This window comes from Rhinopithecus roxellana, chromosome 12 (genome assembly GCF_007565055.1).
Source record: "Rhinopithecus roxellana isolate Shanxi Qingling chromosome 12, ASM756505v1, whole genome shotgun sequence".
Taxonomy (NCBI): domain Eukaryota; kingdom Metazoa; phylum Chordata; class Mammalia; order Primates; family Cercopithecidae; genus Rhinopithecus; species Rhinopithecus roxellana.
In genome coordinates this window covers 84,467,757-84,488,678 of record NC_044560.1, presented here as the reverse complement: position 1 = coordinate 84,488,678, position 20,922 = coordinate 84,467,757, and the positions used below count along the sequence as shown (strand labels likewise).

General features: G+C 44.3%; 1 protein-coding gene and 1 pseudogene across 1 annotated transcript in view; both read left to right on the top strand.

The window, feature by feature from the left end:
- The window catches only part of CSMD2 (CUB and Sushi multiple domains 2), a 654,766-nt gene extending 641,981 nt beyond the window's left edge, over positions 1–12,785 (top strand). The window contains exons 65-70 of the mRNA XM_030943020.1: positions 4,977–5,039; positions 7,196–7,357; positions 8,822–8,934; positions 10,665–10,752; positions 12,267–12,405; positions 12,573–12,785. Of these exons, the coding sequence (XP_030798880.1) occupies positions 4,977–5,039; positions 7,196–7,357; positions 8,822–8,934; positions 10,665–10,752; positions 12,267–12,405; positions 12,573–12,732 (725 nt within the window). The 3' untranslated portion in view covers positions 12,733–12,785. The remainder of the gene's footprint in view (positions 1–4,976; positions 5,040–7,195; positions 7,358–8,821; positions 8,935–10,664; positions 10,753–12,266; positions 12,406–12,572) is intronic.
- A 2,984-nt stretch (positions 12,786–15,769) lies between these two features.
- LOC104664712 lies at positions 15,770–20,519 on the top strand (annotated as a pseudogene).
- Positions 20,520–20,922: the final 403 nt, after the last annotated feature.

Genomic DNA, 20,922 nt, shown 5'->3' with positions numbered 1-20,922 from the left:
TTTAATATATGAGGAAACTAGGGCACAGAGAAGTTAATTAATGTATCCAAGGTCCCCAGGTGAGAAAGGTTAAGAGCTGAAGATCCATACCCTGATGGTCTAACTTTAGGATCTATGACTATTTTGCTATCCTGTCACTCAGAGGGAAGCCTTCAGAGTCAGAGATTGTATCAGAGCTAGAACTTACTAATGGTGTTTTATTTTCATTGTATTGCTTGTAAATTTCTTTTGTTTTCCACATACGGTAGTGATATAAAGTACATTTATTGAAGTACGTTTATTAAGTTTTTATTGTGATAGAATATACATAATATAAAATTTTAAGTGTACAATTCAGTGGCATCAGTTATGTTTATGATATTGCACAGCCATCACCACTATCCATTTCCAGAATTTTTTCATTATCTTGAACAGAAGCTCCATACCCATTAAACAGTAACTGCCATTTCCCCCTTCTCTTAGCCCATAGAAACTGCTGTCATACTTTCTGCCTCTGTGAATTTGCCTATTCTAAGTACCTCATGTTAGTGGAATCATACAGTAGTTGTTCTTTTGTGTCTGGCTTATTTCCCTTAGCATAACATTTTCAAGATTTATCCATGTTGTGGCATCTGTCAGAATTTCTTTCCTTCTTATGCAGGAATCGTATTTCATCATACGGACGTCACTTTTTGTTTATCCATTCACCTGTTGATGGCTCTTTAGGTTGTTCGCACTTTTTGGCTATTACAAATAATGCTTCTGTGAACATACATGCACATGTTTTTGTTTTAATATGTTTTCAGTTCTCCTGGGTACATATCTAGGAGAACAGTAACTCTGTGTGTAATATTGTGAGGAACTGCCCAAGTTTTCCAAAGTGCCTGCACCACGTTATTCCCACCAGCAATGCCTCGGGGTCCAATTTCTCGACATCCTTCCCAACAGTTGTCTGTCCTGTTTTAGTGTATCCATCATCAGTGGGTATAAAGTGGTATCTCATTGTGGTGTTTTTTATTGTTTGAATTTTCATCCAATTAATTATTTTTTAATTGACAAATAAAAGTTGTATATATGTCGAGTGTACAGCATGATGTTTTGATATACGTATACATCGTGGAGTGGCAAAGTCATGTTAATCAACATATCCATTAACTTCATATACTTGCCATTTTTTGTGGTAAGAACACAAAATCTACTCTCAGTAATTTTCAAGTACACAGTGCATTGTTATTAACTGTGGTCACCATGATGTACAAGAGATCTTGAACTTATTCCCCATCTAACTGAAATTCTGTACCCTTTGACCATCATCTTTCCAATTCCAACCCCCCAGTACCACCCCACCCTAGCCCCTGGTATCCACCATTCTCTACTTCTATTAGTTCAATTATTTTAGATTCCACAGATAAGTGAGATTGTACAGTATTTGTCTTTCTGTGCCTGGCTTATTTCACTTAACATAATGTCCTCCAGGTTCATCCATGTTGTCACAAATGGCAGAATTTCTTTCTTTTTTTAAGGCTGCATAGTATTCCATTGTGTATATATTCCACATTTTCTTTATCCATCCACTGATGGACACTTAGGTTGTTTCCATATCTTGGCTATTATGTTGCAATAAACATGAGAGTGCAGATATCTCTTTGACTTACTGATTTTGTTTCCTTTGGATGTATACTCCATAATGGTATTGCTGGATCATATGGTAGTTCTATTTTTAATTTTTTGAGGAACCCTCATACTGTTTTCCATAATGGTTATATTAACTTAAATTCCCACTAACAGTGTGCAAGAGTTTCCTTTTCTCCACCACCTTACCAACACTTGTAATCTTTAATCTTATTTATAATAGTCCTAACAGGTAGGAGGTGATATCTCATTGTGGGTTTCATTTGCATTTCCCTGATGGTTAGTGATGTTGAGCATTTTTCATATACCTGTTGGCCATTTGTATGTCTTCTTTTGAGAAATGTCTATTCAGATCCTTTGCCTGTTTTTAAATCAGGTTATTTATTTTCTTGCTATTGAGTTGTTTTAGTTCCTTCTATATGTTCCTTAGATGTTAACCTCTTACCAGATGTATGGTTTGCAAACAATTTCTCCTATTCCATAGGTTGCCTCTTCACTCTGTTGTTTTTTGTTTTTTGTTTTTTGTTTTCGCTGTGCAGAAGCTTTTCAGTTTGATGTAATCTCATTTGTCTACTTTTGCTTTTGTTGCCTGTATCATTGTGCAAAACTGATTTATATTTCCTTAATGGCTAATGGTGCTCATCACTTTTTTTGTGTATGTTTTCCTTAGAGAAATGTCTATTCAAATACTTTGTCCATTTTTTACTGATTTATCTTTTTACTGTTGAGTTGAAAGAGTTCTTTCTCTATCTAAAATACAAGGCCTTTATAAGGTACATGATTTGCAAATTCTTTCCCATTTCTTGGGGTTTCTTTTCACTCTCCTGTTGGTGTTCTCTGAAGCACCAGTGTTTTTAATTTTGATAAAATCCAACTTACCTATTTTGGGGGTTGCCTATGCTTTTGATGTCGTATCTAAGAAACTTTGAAACATCCAAAGTCACAAAGATTTATGCCTATGTTTTATTCTTAGAGATTTATAGTTTTACCTCTTACATTTATGTCTTTGATCCATTTTGAATTGATTTTTTATGATATTAGGTTAGAATCCAAACTCGTTCTTTTGTATGCGGACATCCAGTTGTTCCAGCACCACTTGTTGGCAAGACTGTTCTTTCCCTATTGAATTGCCTTGACACTCCTGTCAAAAACCATTTGACCATAAATGTATGAGTTTATATCTGGATTCTCTGTTCTATTCCATTGATCTCTATGACTGTCTTTATGCCATTACCACCCAGCCCTGATTACTGTAGCTTTGTAGTAAGTTTTAAAATTGGCAAGTGTCCCAGTCTGGGCAACCCTAGGGAGACTACATGTCTACAAAAAAATAAAAGTGAAGAAATTAGCCAGGAGTGGTAGCGTATGCCTATAGTCTTAGCTCTTCAGAAGGCTGAGGTGGGAGGATCACTTGAGCCCAGGATTTGGAGGTTACAGTGAGCTATGATTACATCACTGCACTCCAGCCTGGATAACAGAGCAAGACTTCGTCTCTAAATAAAAATATTTTTTTAAATGAAAGAAAATAAAAACATTGGAAAGTATCAATTATCCAACTTTGTTCTTTTTAAGATTGTTTGCCTATTGTTTTGCCTTTTGTTTCTACACAGATTTTAAGATTGGCTTGTCAATTTCTGCAAACTAGAGAGCTGGAATTTTGGCAGGAATTGCACTGAATCTGTAGATCAATTTGGGGAGTATTGCCATCTGAATGGTGTTAAGGTTTCCAATCAATGAACATGTGATGTCCTTCCATTTATTTAGATGTTTTATATTTTTCAGTGTACAAGTCTTGCATTTGTTTGGTTACATTTATTCTTAAATATTTTAATCTATTATTATAGCTACTTTTATTTTAAAATATATAATGTTTTAGATGCAGCTGAATTCAACGCCTTACTGTATGATCTTGAGCAAGCCCTTTCATTTCTCTGCCTCTCAACAAGTTTCTCTGCTGTAACACGGGGACAATAATCTCTACTTCAGAGTTTTGAGAGCAGAGTAAATGAAGAAGTGCCTATCACAGTACTTCACACATAAGATGCTCTCTCCTTCTTTGCTCCCTTCATCTACGAAACCTAAGATGATAAAGCCTTCTGTTCAGAAATACACTTGCATTGAGTCACTGCAGAAACTTTCTCCACAGCCTTCTGTATATGCAGGCATAGGCTGACCTCCAGAGTTGAAGGAGGTTTGCTAAAGCTGTGCTCCCCGCCAGGGCAGACAGTGGGAAGCCTGCCCTTAATGGCAACAAGGCAGATTTTCTATTGTTTCTCTGCAAAAGAAGAAAAGACATTAATATTTACTGACCATGACTTTCTGTTCATAACCTCATTTATTCAGCATAGACCTGTGAAGTATGTTTTAGTTTTTTCCATGTTTCAAATGAGGAGGCAAAGACTCTGAATAGTAAAGTTACTAGTCAAGGTCACACAGTCATTAAGTGACACTGCTGGGACCTAAACCTTGGCTGTCTGGCTCAGACCCAGAGCTTTTGCCTTTGCCTTGCCTATGAGGGCTTCTTGGTCTTAATCTCATCATTCCAAGGGAGGAATGCACTCCTCTGCAACCCCCACCAGGGCTCACGGAGCTCAATGTTGATGGGTAGAAGTTCCTCCTTCATGCGAGGCATCTGGAAGGAAAGCACAGTCAAGGACAGGACTTTTTTTTTTTTTTTTTTGAGATGGAATCTCGCTCTGTCGCCCAGGCTGGAGTGCAGTGATGCGATCTTGGCTCACTGCAAGCTCCGCCTCCCAGCTTCACTCAATTCTCCTGCCTCAGCCTCCCCAAAGTTTTCAATGAGGGCATTCAGGGAGTCTGTGCACTTGGATGGGAAAATGTATACCTTTATTTTCCTTTACTTTTTACTGGAATGTAGCAGCTCCTTTAATTCTGAACATAGACAACAACCATTAGGAGTGTTAGCACCTGTGACTTTGTCACCCTGTAGAAACTGAAGAGATTTTTGTTTACATTCCAGTTGCTACCAATATCAGGAAATATTGGTCATGTTCCTGACTACTTCAAGATTATGGTCATTTCTAGACTCGCTGCTAGATCCCATTATTTAATATAGTGATAAAGAATCACATATACCACTATATGCTAATGTCTTGTCTACTATTTTAATAACTCCAGCTGATAAAATGGACTTCCTTTGTAACTCTTAGTATTTTTTATTCTGAGAGAGATCCGCAGCATCATCAGACCATCAAAGCAGTCCACCTCCTGGTCTAAAAAATAATAAGTCCAAAGCAAGATCTCAAAGAACCCATTGACCTAAGGTCAGACAGGTGGCCATTATTTTTCCAACAGAGTGTGAACCAGAAGCTGAACTGTTTTCTTCCACTCTTTTTCCCCAGCAGAAGTCCGGCCCAGTGGGAGACCCATCAACACTGCCCGGGAGCCACCACTCACCCAAGCCTTGAGTATGTATGGTCCAGATCATTGGCTCAAGAAACTGGTGTTACTTTTTTCACAGAGTTAGCCAGAAAACACGAGTTGCTGAGAGTTGCTGAGTGCCTAGAGGAAGGCCATGAAAACTATCTATAGATCTGAATGGCTTTCCCTACCCACCTCCCCAGCCCAGGCAGACTTCAGAAGAAAGTGAGCCTGAAGGAAGCAGAAATTTCATCTGGAAGAAAGAGCCAGTGCCTTCCAACTGGAAGCTCTGGAACTGTTCATGACTACAGTCCCTCCTGGCATAGTACTGGCCAGTGTGTGGTCATACAAACACATCGACCCAGGTCATGCCCGGAGAGCTTCCTGGAATGGTTACAGTTTAAGATAGGTCTGGGGTCTTTCCAAGTATCACATCCAGAACTGGATACAGACTGCAGATGTGGCCTGGCCAATGCCAAATTCTTAGAGACTATCACATCCTTTTATGAACCTTCTACTTTTATTTAGTCACATTAGCATGTGTATTATGCAGGAAACGAGGCTAGATTTGGCATCAGAAACTCAATTTGAGTACCATTTTGGTCACTGACCAGCTGTGTCCTTGGACAAGTGAGCTTCACCTCTTAAGCTTCAGTAAAATAGAGATCATAATAATTGCCATAGAGAATGATTACAAGGATAAATGACAATTTTAGTAGCTATCACTGATTAAGCGCTTTTACACATGCAGTATCATGTAACATACAATTTGTAACATTGGTCATTTAACCCCTACAATAACCCCGATAAGGTAGATGGGATGGCCGCCACTTATAGGAATATAGGCATAGCCTTTACAGGGAGAAAGTTAAGCCTTTTGCACATGATCAGACAACTGATAAGTGACAGAGCTAAGATTAGACTCTGGGTCTGTCTGACTTCACTTGCCCATGTTCCTGATTCACCATGCTATACTGACATGTCAGTTTTCTCTCTCTTCTCCCCTCTTCCCTTTCTCCATCTTTTAAACACTTCTCCTTTTCTCCTCTTTTCTTCTTCCTTCTTCTCTCCCTCATTTCTAGTTCCCTCTCTATATCTTTTTAAATAATTTAATTTTAATTGACAAATAATAAACATATATTTATAGGATACAATGTGATGATATTCTATATGTATACATTATGGAATAAATAAGCTAATTAACATACCCATCATCTCACTTAGTTATTTTTTTGTGATGAGAACATTTAAAATCTACTCTTTTGGCCGGGCATGGTGGCTCACGCCTGTAATCCCAGCACTTTGGGAGGCCGAGGTGGGCAGATCACCTGAGGTCAGGAGTTTGAGACCAGCCTGACCAACATGGTGAAATCTCATCTCTACTAAAAATACAGAATTAGCCTGGTGTGGTGACGCACGCCTGTAATCCCAGCTACTTGGGAGGCTGAGGCAGGAGAATTGCTTGAACCTGGGAGGCGGAGGTTGCAGTGAGTCCAAGATCACACCATTGCACTCCAACCTGGGCAACAAGAGCAAAACTCCATGTCAACAAAAAAGTCTACTCTTTCAGCAATTTCGAAATGTACAATACATTCTTATTAACTCTAGTCACCATGACATGCAGTAGATCACCAAAACTTATACCTCCAGTCTAATGGAAACTTTGTACCCTTTGACCATCTCCCCATCACCCTCCACTCTGCCCCAGCCTCTATAATCATCATTCTACTCTCTACTCCAATGAGTTCAACTAGATTCCATATGTAAGTGAGATCATATGATATTTGTCTTTGTGTGCCTGGCTTATTCCACTTAACATAAGGTCCTCCGGTTCGTACATGTTGCCGCAAATGAAAGAATTTCCTTCTTTTTAAAAACTATCTAGTATTCCATGGTGTATGTATATAGACCCTTTTCTTTATTTGTTCATTCATTCACGGACACTTGGGTTGTTTCCCTATCTTGGCCATTGTGAATGATGCTGCAATGAACATGGAAGTGGATATTTATTTCAGTTCCCTCCACCCATCCACTCTGAGACACAAGAGGAGAAGAGGCCAGAGCATTCTACCACCCTCCCCACACGTTAGACGTTGGGGAAAGGAAACAATCCCAGTGAGTGGGCTGGGATCAGTCATCAGGTCACCCCAATTCTGGCAGCACACACAAAGTCCTCCTCACATCTATTTCTCAATTCCTCTAGTTCCTGGGGATGTTTTTGCCAAGAATTCCCTGTGGAAAGGGGCCTATGAATACCAGGGGAAGAAGCAGCCAGCCATGCTCAGAGTGACTGGCTTCCAAGTTGCCAACAGCAAGGTCAATGCCACCATGATTGACCACAGCGGCGTGGAGCTGCACTTGGCTGGTAAGGAGCAGACCCCTCTGTGGAAGCCAGGAGGATGGATGGGCACACACCCTTAGCAAGGATGAGCCTAATGGCATTGCATCATACTGTCATGCAAGGCTCAGACTTGTCTGGTGGTCAGGGAAGAGGAAATGTCTATTCATCTTTACGTAATAAAGCACCATGGACTAAAGGGAAATGTTTAAATGACAAATATTAATAACTTGAATATATAAAGAACTCTTATAAACAAAGGGAAATGACTGATAACCCTAAACTGAACCAAAAATAGGGGCAGAGACTTCCCAGAAGCCAAAGTACAGTCAGTCAACAAACAAAGGAAAAAATATTTCTCAGCAATCATCAAAAAAAATGTAAACACAAACGTCGTTTTCCACTTACACTATCAACTCAAGAGTGTTTTTAAATGATAACACTTAGTGCAGGTCAGTTTCAGCCATGAAGACCAAATTCTAAAACTGGTACAGTTCTGGGGAAACAATTTGGCGATTTGTATCAAGATCCTTGAAAATGATTGGACCCATTAATTACATTTCTAACAATTTTTATCATAAGAAGATATGGAGGGAGTCAAACATTTTTAAATAAAGGCTGTTCCCATTACAAGGCCATTTGTAGTATGTAAAAACTGGAACTAGAAAATTTCCCTAAAATAGAGAAATGGGTATTTTAATGATAGTATATCTACTAGATGAAATATTATGCCAGTGTTGAGGGAAATGCATTCATTATAATATATTTAAAATGTGACTCCAGTTTTTTAAAGGAAGACATTGCATTCATAAGAAAGAAAACTGGAATTATTTACAGTAATGTGGTTATTTCTTAGTGAGATCAGGAGAGATTATTTTTTCTTCATGCATCTCAGCATTTTCTAAAATTTTCCCAATTTTCAATCTTCCTATAATCAGAAAAAGTAAGTACCTTAGAAAATAGTGTTTATTGAATAGATGGATAGATAAATCAATGTGTGAGTGAATGAACATGTTAATGCACAACCCCACATACAATCCTATCTACGCATTCATACGTGCACACACCTATGCAACTGCGGGATGACATTTGCTCATTTCACACATGATAATAGACACGTTCACATGCTCCCATGGCCATGCCCTCGTGAACTACTGTACCCATTGAACTGTCTGTGCATCAGTGGACAGATTAAAACACACAAAATCATATTCTCACACATGCCTGTGTCAATAGGATCACAACCTCAACCCAGTAATCCAATTATTAACATACATATGCATATCTTAATAATTCTTGCATATAACCACATTCAGCCTACACAAACCCACACTCAACACTACACTTACAACTTAAAGGTATGTGGGGAATGTTTATATCAGCAACTACACATGAAATTCCACCCAGAAACTTACACCCACCAACCCACAAACTTTAGTTTTGAAATTTTTCCAGATCTTTCATGTGTAACCCCAGAACTTTATTTCCCAGGAACTTACAAGAAAGAAGATTTTCATCTCCTACTCCAGGTGTACCAGATTACAGGGCCGGTGGAGATCTTTGTGAATAAGTTCAGAGATGATCACTGGGCTTTAGATGGACATGTAAGTTCAGCAAACTCACCTCCTCCCCTGATTCCCAGATCACTGACAGGGAAGAGGAGGACAAAAGGGTGTGCGAACTCCTAGGATCAATCTGGAAACTTGGGAGGAGGTTTTCTGTGAGGCCCTGCCTAGGAGCAGTAAGAGGGTCCTCATCTGCTAATGAAACAGGCAAAGGAAAAGATTTTAAAAGCCAGAAAGTTGGAGTAAGTTCTGTTGTTTGAACAGAAAGCAAGGGATGAAGATCGGGGGCAGAGGGAATTCAGGCTAGTTGAAGGTTTTGATGTGGTGGGTGGGAGCTGGAAGAAGGCAGTGAGTCTCACGTGACTACCTTGAACTTCTGCTCACACTTGAGGATGCAGATTGTCAGTGATTTGGCAGAGCTTTGATAGACCAGGACATGGCAGAGGGATAGGACTTTCTTGCATTCCCTTGTGGAAAAGACATTCTATTCTAGGGCTTTCTTGAGGTGGAAGCTGGGTCTCCAGTGACACTTCTCTGGCCATACCTTCCTATTTCACACATAGTGGAGTTGAGCATAGTGTCCCCTGCTACGTCCTCCATTTCTCTCTCTTGGATTGCTGGAGCTAGAAGAGAAAGCATAGAATGAAGCGAGAGGTCATGGTAGAGCAGAATAGCAGAGAGCTAGGGAGTCACAGTGCATTCTCATGGACAGGACCAGCTGGTGGAGGGCTGTGGCAGAGTTGACTTTGCTTCATAAGCACATCAGGAGAACCAAGTGGCTTCTCCAGGGACTGGCACATACGGGTAGTTCCTTGGTAGGCCCAAGGGTATCTGTAGGTCCCCTTTGTAATCCAAGTATGAGCCAGCTTCAATCATCGTGGCCCAAAAGCTGTGCAGGAACAATAGACTCCACCATCCAGGAGGGTCAAAGCTGGGACATGGAGCTAGGAGTGCAGGCCAGGGGAAGATGATGATGGGGCTCCAGAGGGCCAGGAACAGCTGGAGCTACTGCCTAGGATGCCAAACAACCGTGGAGCCTTTCGATAGCCAGTGAGGCGTGTTTTGGGGGACAGCTGGGGAGGGCAGACAGAGGCTGCTTCTAGCCACGGAGTATAGGCTGGAAGTAGCCAGGAGTGCAGGCAACCTCACAGCATGCCCTCAGCTGCTGCGGCCCCAGACTGCACATTTTGGGGTCTGCATCTGTCACATGAGCATCAGTGGCAGGAGTTAGGTCCCCAGCTACGCCCCCTAAAAAATTAATAGCTCTTAGAACTGTGACGAACTCTCCAATACCTTTAATCTGCAAGGGACATTTTCACCATGGTTCTGTATGTTCCTAATGCTCCCAAAGGTGGCTTTTTCATCACAGTAATAACAGCTACCATGCATCTAAGGCCTATAAATTAAGCGTTCTGAAGTGTTTCATCTTTATTAACTCATTTCATCCTTACAGCCACCCTAGGACATAGGTACTGTTACTATTCTCATTTTGCATATGAGAAACTGAGGCACAGACAGATTAAGTGATTTGACCAGTAGAAAATAAAATCTTCCTCCTACCTCATACATGTAGCTGGTGCCCCTGCCCCACCCCGGGCTCCCCGGTCACGCCTACCCTTGCCTGGGTGTGGGCAGAGAACAAACCTTATAGTGTCGGAGCAGCAGGTCAGTGGCTGACTCTGACCTGCTGGGCAGCATGTACGATGAGAGAGGAGTTCTAGATCCTTCCAGCAGCCTCCCACTTGCTCTCTGTGCCCCCTCCATCACAGGTCTCGTCAGAGTCCTCCGGAGGCACCTTCATCTACCAAGGCTCCGTCAAGGGCCAAGGCTTTGGGCAGTTCGGCTTTCAAAGACTGGGTAACTAGTGCTTGTCCCCCGGAAGTGTGGGCCCGGGTGGGTGGGAGAGAAACCGTGTGTGCCGCAGTCAGGTAGAGGACTGGGGAAGTTGAACAGTGTGAGGTGGGGGTGCTTGGCCTCTTTGGGATAGGGACGCCTTTTGACATTCTGACAAAAGCTATGGAATATCTCTCCAAAAGCAAACACATATGCATAACCCACTCAACCTTTGACAAAGTTTCCTGCTCAGACCTGGAGGGGAGAGCCCCCAACTCCAGGGACACTGGGTCTTAGATACAGCCCCTAGCCACACCCCCAGCCAGCCCTCAGGGGTCACACCTGCCTCAATGAACAACGACAATGTGGAGTGTCTTAGGGCTCCCTGGGTGCCTTTACCGTGATGTCGTTTCTGCCCTAGCCCAGTCCTAGAAGACTGGTTTTGTGCCCATTGTACAGATGAGAAAACTGAGAGTCAAGGCCACTTCCCTCCCTGGTCCTTCCCTGGCCTCTTTACCTAGCATGCTTCCTGTCATTCATGTCAAACATCCACACCTTGGAGCCTGGTCCTCGCCCAGAGCCTCCAGGTGCCCAGCCTTGGACTCTGGTAGGGGGAGGGGTCTGGTTTCTCAGAAATAGGGGAGGTGGGAACAGGAGGCAGCCATGGGTACATGAGAGCCTCTCTGTACCCCAGGCACTGACACCTCCCATCCCCAGGGCCCCTGCCTGCCAAGGCAGTCCACTGCACGTCCTCTGGCTCCGAGCTCCGGAAAGCTTCTCTGGACTGAGCCACGGTCTGCCCCCGCCTCTCCCACCCACACTGCTCCTCCCCCGGAATTACCCCAGCTCTGCCCTCATGAGCTGCATGGACTGAGACCACTGTCTTCCACACAGCACTCTTCACCTACTCCAAGATGACCAGGCACGCTGCAAATGCCTTAGAAAATCACAGTTTTTGTCCTGGCTCCACAGCAGACATCCTGTCCCCTCAGAGCTCCAGCCCCTCAGTTAGCAGGGTGCCTAACGGGGGCCACAGTGTGTACTTGTGTTATTCCGAGCCTTCCCAGTCTGCAGGGAGAGGGCGAGGAAGGAGGATGCCTTCCAGAAGGAGGTGCCTCAGCTTCAACCAGAACAGTTTTGCCTTCATCTATCTTATATTTTGGTGTCCCTGTAAGGTTTCATCTGATAAAAGGCTGCTACAGCCAAAAGAACTTTAGAGATTTCTTTGGAAATCTCTAAACTCTGCACCCTTGTAAGCGTTTCCATTGAGCCATGGTTTCGGGCTCCTCTGCGGGTGGTCCTCTGGGTGCCATCTGAGCTGCACAAGGTAGATGCATGCAGGACCCTGCCCCCAAGGACTGAGTGCGCACATGGAGATAGGCGGGCGGCCCTGGGTATACCCGCCTCCCGTGCTGAGCAGGAGTGTGAAGCACCCTGAGTGGCAGCCCTGCTCCCCAAGAGTGTGTAGTCAGGGAGGGCAGCTGAGAGAGCCTCAAACTGTGTCTCTGACTTGATTTTTTTGCTTTGGGACTTTACAGACCTCAGGCTGCTGGAGTCAGACCCTGAGTCCATCGGTCGCCACTTTGCTTCCAACAGCAGCTCGGTGGCAGCCGCGATCCTGGTGCCTTTCATCGCCCTCATCATTGCGGGCTTTGTGCTCTATCTCTACAAGCACAGGTACCACGCAGGAAGGAGGCAGGACGGGCATCAGGCGGGCCCTCCCTCTCTCCCTGCAGTGCCCCTTCGCCCCCCCCCACCCCCCCACCCCCGGCACCGCACCAGACCCCCTAAGCCTCTCTGTGTCACTCTTTTCATGCTGTGGTCACTTCCTCTTTTATTGCCAGGAGAAGACCCAAAGTTCCCTTCAATGGCTACGCTGGCCACGAGAACACCAATGTTCGGGCCACGTTTGAGAACCCAATGTACGACCGCAACATCCAGCCCACAGACATCATGGCCAGCGAGGCGGAGTTCACAGTCAGCACAGTATGTACAGCGGTATAGCCACCCGGCCTGGCTGCCACCACCGCCACCGAGAGCCCCGCCTCCAGCAGCCGGTGAGCAAGGGTGTGGGAGGAAGACAGGTCATGACAGGCACAGACAGGGACCTGTGCATGTCAGGGGCTCCACCCAACGGAGTCGCACACGCCACACAGACACACCCAGTGAGAGGAGAACTGTGCACTGAGCATCATTGTATATCAGGCACTGAACCAGGCCCTTTGTGGATCTAACATTGAATCCCTGCACCCCCTGTGAGGTAGAGGCTACTGGGAGCCCCATTACAGATGAGAAACCTGAGCTGCAGAGAAATTAACTTGAGCAAGATCACACAGCTCAGAAGGGGTGGGTTCAAAATCCCATCCCAGGCTGGCTGGCTGCAGAAACTGTGCTCCCCATCCCTGGACTTGGCAGAACATCGACGTGTATTAATCTGTTTCTCTCCAGAGAAACAGAACCAACTGGATATATACATCCTCTGGGTCGAAGTCAAGCCCTGGAGATCTGTAGAGCAGATACAGATCTGCTCTGTATGTGTATACAGAGATGCACATATATGTGTGTATATAGGTAACTTGTGTATATATAAACATTCATACACTATAAATGCAATACATATACCTACACATCTCTGTAACAATGTATATCCATACCTATCCATCTATATATAGATATGCATCTCCATAGAGTTTTATGTGTATGTTATATAGAGATAGAAATATAAATAAGTACATATATTTAGAGAGAGAGACTCATCTAAGGAACTGGCTGGCAAGGTGGAAATCTACAGGGCAGGCCAGCAGGCTAGAAATTGCAGCAGGAGTTGATGCTGTCATCTTGAGTCCGAAGGCAGTCAGAGAGGGAATTCCTTCCTCCTCAGAGCACCTCAGTCTTTTTCTTTTTTTTTTTTTTTTTTTTTTTTTTTTTGAGACGGAGTCTTGCTCTGTCGCCCAGGCTGGAGTGCAGTGGCCGGATCTCAGCTCACTGCAAGCTCCGCCTCCCGGGTTCACGCCATTCTCCTGCCTCAGCCTCCCGAGTAGCTGGGACTACAGGCGCCCGCCAGGTCGCCCGGCTAGTTTTTTTGTATTTTTAGTAGAGACGGGGTTTCACCATGTTAGCCAGGATGGTCTCAATCTCCTGACCTCGTGATCCGCCCGTCTCGGCCTCCCAAAGTGCTGGGATTACAGGCTTGAGCCACCGCGCCCGGCCCTCAGTCTTTTTCTTAAGGCCTTCAGCCAATTGAATGAGGCCCACACACATGGTGGAGGCTCAAAGTCTACTGATTTCAATGTTAATCATATCTAAAAAGATACCTTCACAGCAATATCCAGATTGGTGTTTGACCCGTCAACTGAGCACCAGAGCCTAGGCAGGTTGACTTACAAAATTCCCCATCACATTGAGCACAACAGAGGGGAGGAGCCCCCCAAGATATGGACAGAGGGGCAGACAGACCTGCATGTCTACACGGTCATGCACACACACACGCACATACGCACACACGCACGCAGGCATGCATCTGACAGGTCCACTGGGAAGGAGCTGATGAATCTAAAAGGCACTGCCTCTTCCTCACTGTGTCCTCCTTCAATGACACCCTCACCTCTGGGACCTGGGACCCTTCAGGAGTTGCCCCAACACGATGTCCAAGCTGCACCCCTCTGAGAACTGTCCTCCCACACATCCTGCTTTCTGGGGATAGGCAGGTGCCCTCTCTCAGGTCCTGGGCTAAAGGGCTCTGGGGAGCAGAGTCACAGAGCCAGCCAGGTAGGGATTCCCAGTGAAGGCGGTGGAAAATCCGCCAAGTGGGCCACCAGCCAAACCCAGGGCTAGTGCCGCGCTCCCTCCCCACGCTCCTGTGCGCGGCAGCTCACGTGGTGGATATTCCCAGCCACACACAAATGGCAGTGCAGTGAGGAAACAGGCTTGTATGAGGGGGCCTGAGAAGGCCACCAACAGGGATGTTAGGGACGGTTCCTGCCGAGGGGGTTACAAGAGCAGCGAAGGTCATTATCACTGCCCAGTCCCTGACGTGCTTTACTCCCTTTCCGCCTCACAACTCCAGGAGGATTTCACAGCCTCAGCCTGAGTCCCAGATGGTGAGCGAGTCAGGGATGCAGCAGATGCAGCTCCTGAATACAATTTATGGAAAGAGCTCTTCCCCATCTTTTTATGTCTCTCCAAAACAAACATTTAAATAAGGGTTCCCCCTTATTCCAGTGGGATTGTTTTAGCCTGCCAAAATTACTCCTCAAGTTTCATCTGTATGCCCAATCTTCACTTTTTCCTACTCAGAACTCTTATCAACAGAAGGCAAAAGAGAAAAAGAAAAATCCCCTCTGACAATGTAAATCGGGGCTTGGAGATGATCAGTGACGAATCTGATTCACTGCATGAATTATTGAACAGTGTAGGAAAGAAACAAGAATGCCCCTGACCTCCGCACACACACTCTTGCTCCACACTTGGGCTCTGCTGGGTTCCAGGTGCTGGTGTGCACCATGCTGTCACCTCTGGGTCGGCTGCACGTCTGGGCAGCCCTCAGCATTGGCCCCTTGCCAGCAGGCTCCAAACCCACTGCCCAGCCCAGCGGTCTCCAGCACGGCCCCTCTGACCACTTCTGCCCACAGCTGGAGCACAAAGAAAGCAAGAGCCACCCTGAACAGACACCCACATATTTCAAATGAGTGACTAGATGGTAATTTTTTAAAAATAATGCCAAGGAGAAAAGCAGAAATTAAAATAAACACCCTACTAGGGAAGCAACGAGGCCTGTGCAGCCAGCGAGTAACAAGGCAGAGGAACAGGGCTGTGTGATGATGTTTGCCGACCCTTCCTCCATTAAAAACAAGTATTAAAAATGAGATTTCACAACTGTGTCACTACAAAAATGAATATAATCCAGCCTGGATTCTTTATTACCGATCCATTATTATCCTAGTCATCTTTTTTCATCTGATTTTGAAAGGAACTAAAATTAGAATGTTTTCCTGGGCTCCTAAAAGTATGGTGGCCCCCAAGCAGCGGGCCTCCAGGTCTAATGGCGAAGTTGGCCCTGCAAGGGAAAAAGACAGAAAAATTCATGTTCTGCTGCACGCATTCCCTACCTACCCCCACCCCCAACCTGGGAAGATTAAAAATCAAAGTGAAGATCGAGGTGATTCATCTCTTTCCCCCTTGTTCCTTCTTTGCTTTGCTGCTTTGCTTTTCCTCCTCTGCTCCCGGCCCCTCCCCTCCCACTGCCTCTTTTTCCTTTGCAAACCCAGGTGTGATCTGTTTGTTCCCAGTTCCCCAGGGGGCAGGAAGTAGGCTCCCCTGAGCACAGTGCCCAGTGCCCATCTTCGTTCGTCTCTCTGCCTGTGTCTGCTACTGCTGGGACTCGGACCCTCGCCCTGCCGCCATCTATGCCCATCACCCTGGAGAGGACTCCTGCTGTGTCCTGAAAAGGCAGAAAAGGAAGAGGGGTTGCAGATGGAGGAAGAAAGTTTATGGATTTAAAATAGCAAAGCAACTTGTGGATGTGTGTGTGTATGTGTGTGTGTGTGTATGGGCCTGACCACACACACACACACCCCACTCCTCCATTCACGTCCTCCGGAAGAGACCATAAAGGCTTCAAAAATAGAAGTGCACATGAAGGATGCTTCATGCCCTGTTCCCCGCACGCAGAGAAGAGATGAAGACGGGGAGGTACGGTCAGCTTTCAAACCAATACGCCCCCCGCCCATCCCATGTGTGAGGACACGGTGACTCAGTGACTGTAAGAGTAGGACACATCCCATGGTGTGGTCAGCGTGCAGAAACCAGCTATCTGCTGATGGACGGCCCCAACTGCACAGCGGCAGCAAGGATTACCCCAAGGGCAGGAAAAAACTCTTTGGAAATAGATTGAAAATCAGTTTATTTTTTTCAAACACAATTTTATTGAGTTTTAAACCCAGTGGACTAAAAAGTCGTTTGGGTCCTGGGAAGCACTGGGAAAGAAGGGAGAACCGGGGAGGATAGGGCAAGAGTCTGGCCGGGAGCCCAAGGTCAAGTCTGGCTGTCAACTGAGAAAGAAGAGAAGACAAGTCTGTGGCCCAGAGAGGTTGCCAGGTCTGGGGGCAGCAGCAGGGTTCTTGAGAGAACAGGGGAGCAAGCCTGCCCTGGTACCCAAAAAACAATGGCTATCATGTACTGGGTTTATTCTCTGTGCCTGACACTTTACCTATAATATTTCTAGTCTGCACAATAACACCAAAACGTAGGATTTATTATTTCCCTTTGGCAGATGAGAAAACAGAAGCCTGGAAAAATAAAGACATGTGGGCCATAGAGTTAGGAAGTGTGGAGTCAGAATGCAAACCCAGATCAGTCCGCCCCAAAGTCCACTACACCAGCTGCCAGAAGCCCCGGTCTAGAAGGGGCAGCTAAGAAGGGAGGAGCCGATGAATCTCTACGGTAGCACTGTGGCCAGGTCTGGAAAGCCAGACAAGACACCTGTGTGTCCTACCTGGGTTCTGCTATCTCCGCGTAGGCAGCCTCGGGGCAAGGACTCAGCTCCCCAGGCCTCCTGCGGTTGGTGCTGGCTCCTTGGCTCCCAGCAGCCGCTGACCATAGCCAGCAAAAGGCCTGGCAGGTCCTGAATCAAAACAACGGAGTGGCTGAAAGTCACTCTCTCCAGCTCCTTGCAAGTGGGTTTGATTTATTTTGACAGCTATATTATGCTTGGATCATTCATGAATTCCATCAGCATTGTTGGGAAGTTCAAGAGTTTAGGAATCAAAGTATAGCATTTAGAGCCACTTTCTCTGTCCTCGGGAAGGCCCCCACAAGCTTAAGCCCCTGTACATGTGTGATATGCTGGCCTCAGAGGGTCATATCACATATTGAAATAACAAATAGAAATGTGCAGGAGCAGAGGGACAGCGACACCTGGTTCTTAAGCAAATTCTAGGTTGGAACAATTAGAAGATCTGACTGATGTTGAGTAAAGTGAGAGGCGTCCATTTCCAGTAGCCACAATGGAGGCTGACAGAGGCAGGAGCCTACCCCTGGCCGCACCACCTCTGGCACACGGCACCCTGGGCTTGGAGGGAGACGGCCAATCCAGACACACTCACACTCTCATCTCTTTCCTTGGCTGGAAACAAGTGCAGGAAGCTCCCCTCCTGATTTCTTACACTCCCTTCCTCCCGACGCTCCTCTCCTTTGACTGCTCCCTTCCCCCTTCTTATGCCCCTCTCAGACCACCCAGCGGACACCTCTTCCCGCCCCCCAATCCCTCCCCTGCGTCTCCTTGTAAAGTTCCATGAGATGCTCGAGGAGCACCTACTGGTGGGGCACCCAGCACTCTGCTGGGCATCACCCTCCACACCCCTGGCATTTCTCTCCACCTCCAGAGGCTTGGAAAGGAACAGGGCAGGTGAGGCCCTTCACCCACCATCTATGCCATATACCCATCACCATCCCATGAGGAAAAAAAAAAGTAAAACAAAAACAAAAAAAATCTTTTGTACAGAGATATATTTTTATTATACAAAGTTTGTACAGTACCAAAAAAGAAAAAAAAAAAGGTGTAAATTTTTTTTCATTATTGTAGGTAAACGGTAGTGGAAGCCTTTTTTGTAAATGTAATAAAATGTATAAATATGGTTTTCAGAAAACATCAAGTGCTGTAAATATGTAATCTACGCACCTTCTTGGCTTGTCTGCAGTATATACATTTAATTTATCTGTCTCTGTATATGAGGCTTCCCCCTGGGGTCCTGCATTATGGTACTTTCCTGAATTTGAAAGCAATTTTAAATTTTTTGAATTCAAATAAAATATAAATTTTTGCATTGGTTTTCTTACATTTTTATGGCCTCTTTCATGACTAGGGGCAAGTGTTTGTTGGGAAAAGGGATGAAAGACATATTTTAGCCTACAATCCAAGGTAGAAATATGGGAGTCCGTTTCTTAACTGCATTGTGTTACCACTGCTACGTGTTGGAAACTCCGAGCAAAAATGATAGTGCATACCCCACATACAAAAGTTAACTCAAAATGGATCAAAGACCTAAACATAAGACCTAAAATGATAAAATGCTTACAAGAAAACGTAGGTGGAAAGCTTCATGACATTAGATTTGGCAGTGATCTCCTGCATATGACATCAGAAGTACAGGCAACAAAAGAAAAAACAGATAAATTGGACCACATCAAAATTCACAACTTCCGTATATCAAAAGATACAATCAACAGAGTGAAAAGGCAAACTATAGAATGGGAGAAAATATTTGCACATCATATATCTGATAAGGGGTTAATATTGGGAATCTATAAAGAACTCTTATGAAAGATGTGTACAGTCATTTCTCCAAAGAAAATATACAAATGGCCAACAAGCATATGAAAAAATGCTCAGCATCACTAATCATTAGGGAAATAATCAAAGCCACAATGAGATGTCACCGCACACCCATTAGAATGGCTACTATTGAAAAATAATAATAAGTGCTGGTGAGGATGTGGAGAAACTGGAACCCTTGTGCCCCATTGGTGGGAATGTAAAATGGTGCAGCCACTATGGAAAACAGTATGGTAATTTCTCAAAACACCAAAAATAGAATTACTATATCGTCTAGCAGTTCCACTTCTGAGTATATACCCAAAAGAGTTAAAAGCAGGGTCACAAAAAGATACGTTAATAGCGGCATTTATTCACAAATGCCAAAAAGTAGAAGGAACCCAAATGTCCGTCAACAGATGAATGAACAAAACGTGGTACATATGTACAATGAAATACTATTCAGCCTTAAAAAAAGAAGAAAACTCTGACCCATACTGCAACATGGATAAGGATATTATGCTAAGTGAAGTAAGCCAGTCACACACACACACAAAAAAAGGTAATGTGTGATTCTATTTATACAAGCTATCTCGAGTCATCAAATTCATACAGAAAGTAGAATGGTGGTTGCCAGGGACTAGCGGGAGGAAGGGATGGGGAGTTACTGTTTAATTAGTATAAAGTTTCAGTTTTATAAGATGAAGTTTCTGGAGGCCTGGAAGCCCTACGCGTTCTTCTTGTTTTAGAACAAAGAGCTCAATTGACACTAGGTATGACTTGTCAACCTCTACATGATCTCCTGATGGAAGAGTTTTTTTTTAGTTGAATATGCTACGAAGGCTGTGCAAAATAGTAGTACAGCCACTGGACTCAGAGGTAAAGATGGTGGTGTCTTTGGGGTAGAAAAGGGAGTCTTCCTAAACTTTATGAAGAAGGCTCCAACAAATGACTTTTTAATATTGATTGGCATGTTGGAATGGTGGTAGCAGGTTTGTTGACAGATGCTCCTTCTTTGGTAACAAGAGAAGAAGCTTCCAACTTTAGATCTAACTTTGGCTATAACATTCCACAAAAACATCTTGTAGACACAGTTGCCATGCATATACATTCCGCAGTGCTTTTGGCTATAGTTTTACAGTAGGTTCTTACAGAGTGAATGGCAGGGCACAATTCTGCAAGATATTTCATATGGTTATTGGGATTGTGCCCTTGGCAAAGACAGGCATGCTGCAAAGATAGAAAATACAAAAGCTTCCGGTGAAAGAAATGACCTGCCATGTTATTGTTAAGAAGTTGCAAAAATATTTACATAGTACATGATGAAGTTAAGAATAAATCTTTTAAATTAGAACTCAGCAGGGTTGGTGAATTAACTAAAGGAAGACATGAAATTATTCCAAAAGGTATAAGGGAAGAAGTAGAGAAACATGCCAAGGAATCTTTGAAGGAAGATGAATCAGATGATGACAATATATAACATTTACTCCAGCATCTATTCTATTTTAAGTTTCTTCTGCAGTCCCAGGTAACATTTAGCCCCCTGTGGATTATACACACTCACTAATCAATTTTCATTAAATTTTTGTATTGTGAAAAAGGAGAAAGAAAAGTTCGGGAGATTGCACAATTATGTGAATATAGTTAATGTACTTAATGCCACTTAACAATGGTTAAGATGATCAATTTTGTGTTACATATATTTTACCACAATAAAATTGTTTTTTATTTGTAGTGGAGGCCACATCAGCTCAGACCTAGAACCTGGGGACAAAGAAGCTGCTCCCCTCAGGGTTGGAGTTTGGCCTGGACTGAAGAGCTCAGGATCTGAGGACCACAGTCTAAGGGCAGGTGGGCTTAGGCAGTAGAAACTCCATAGCAGA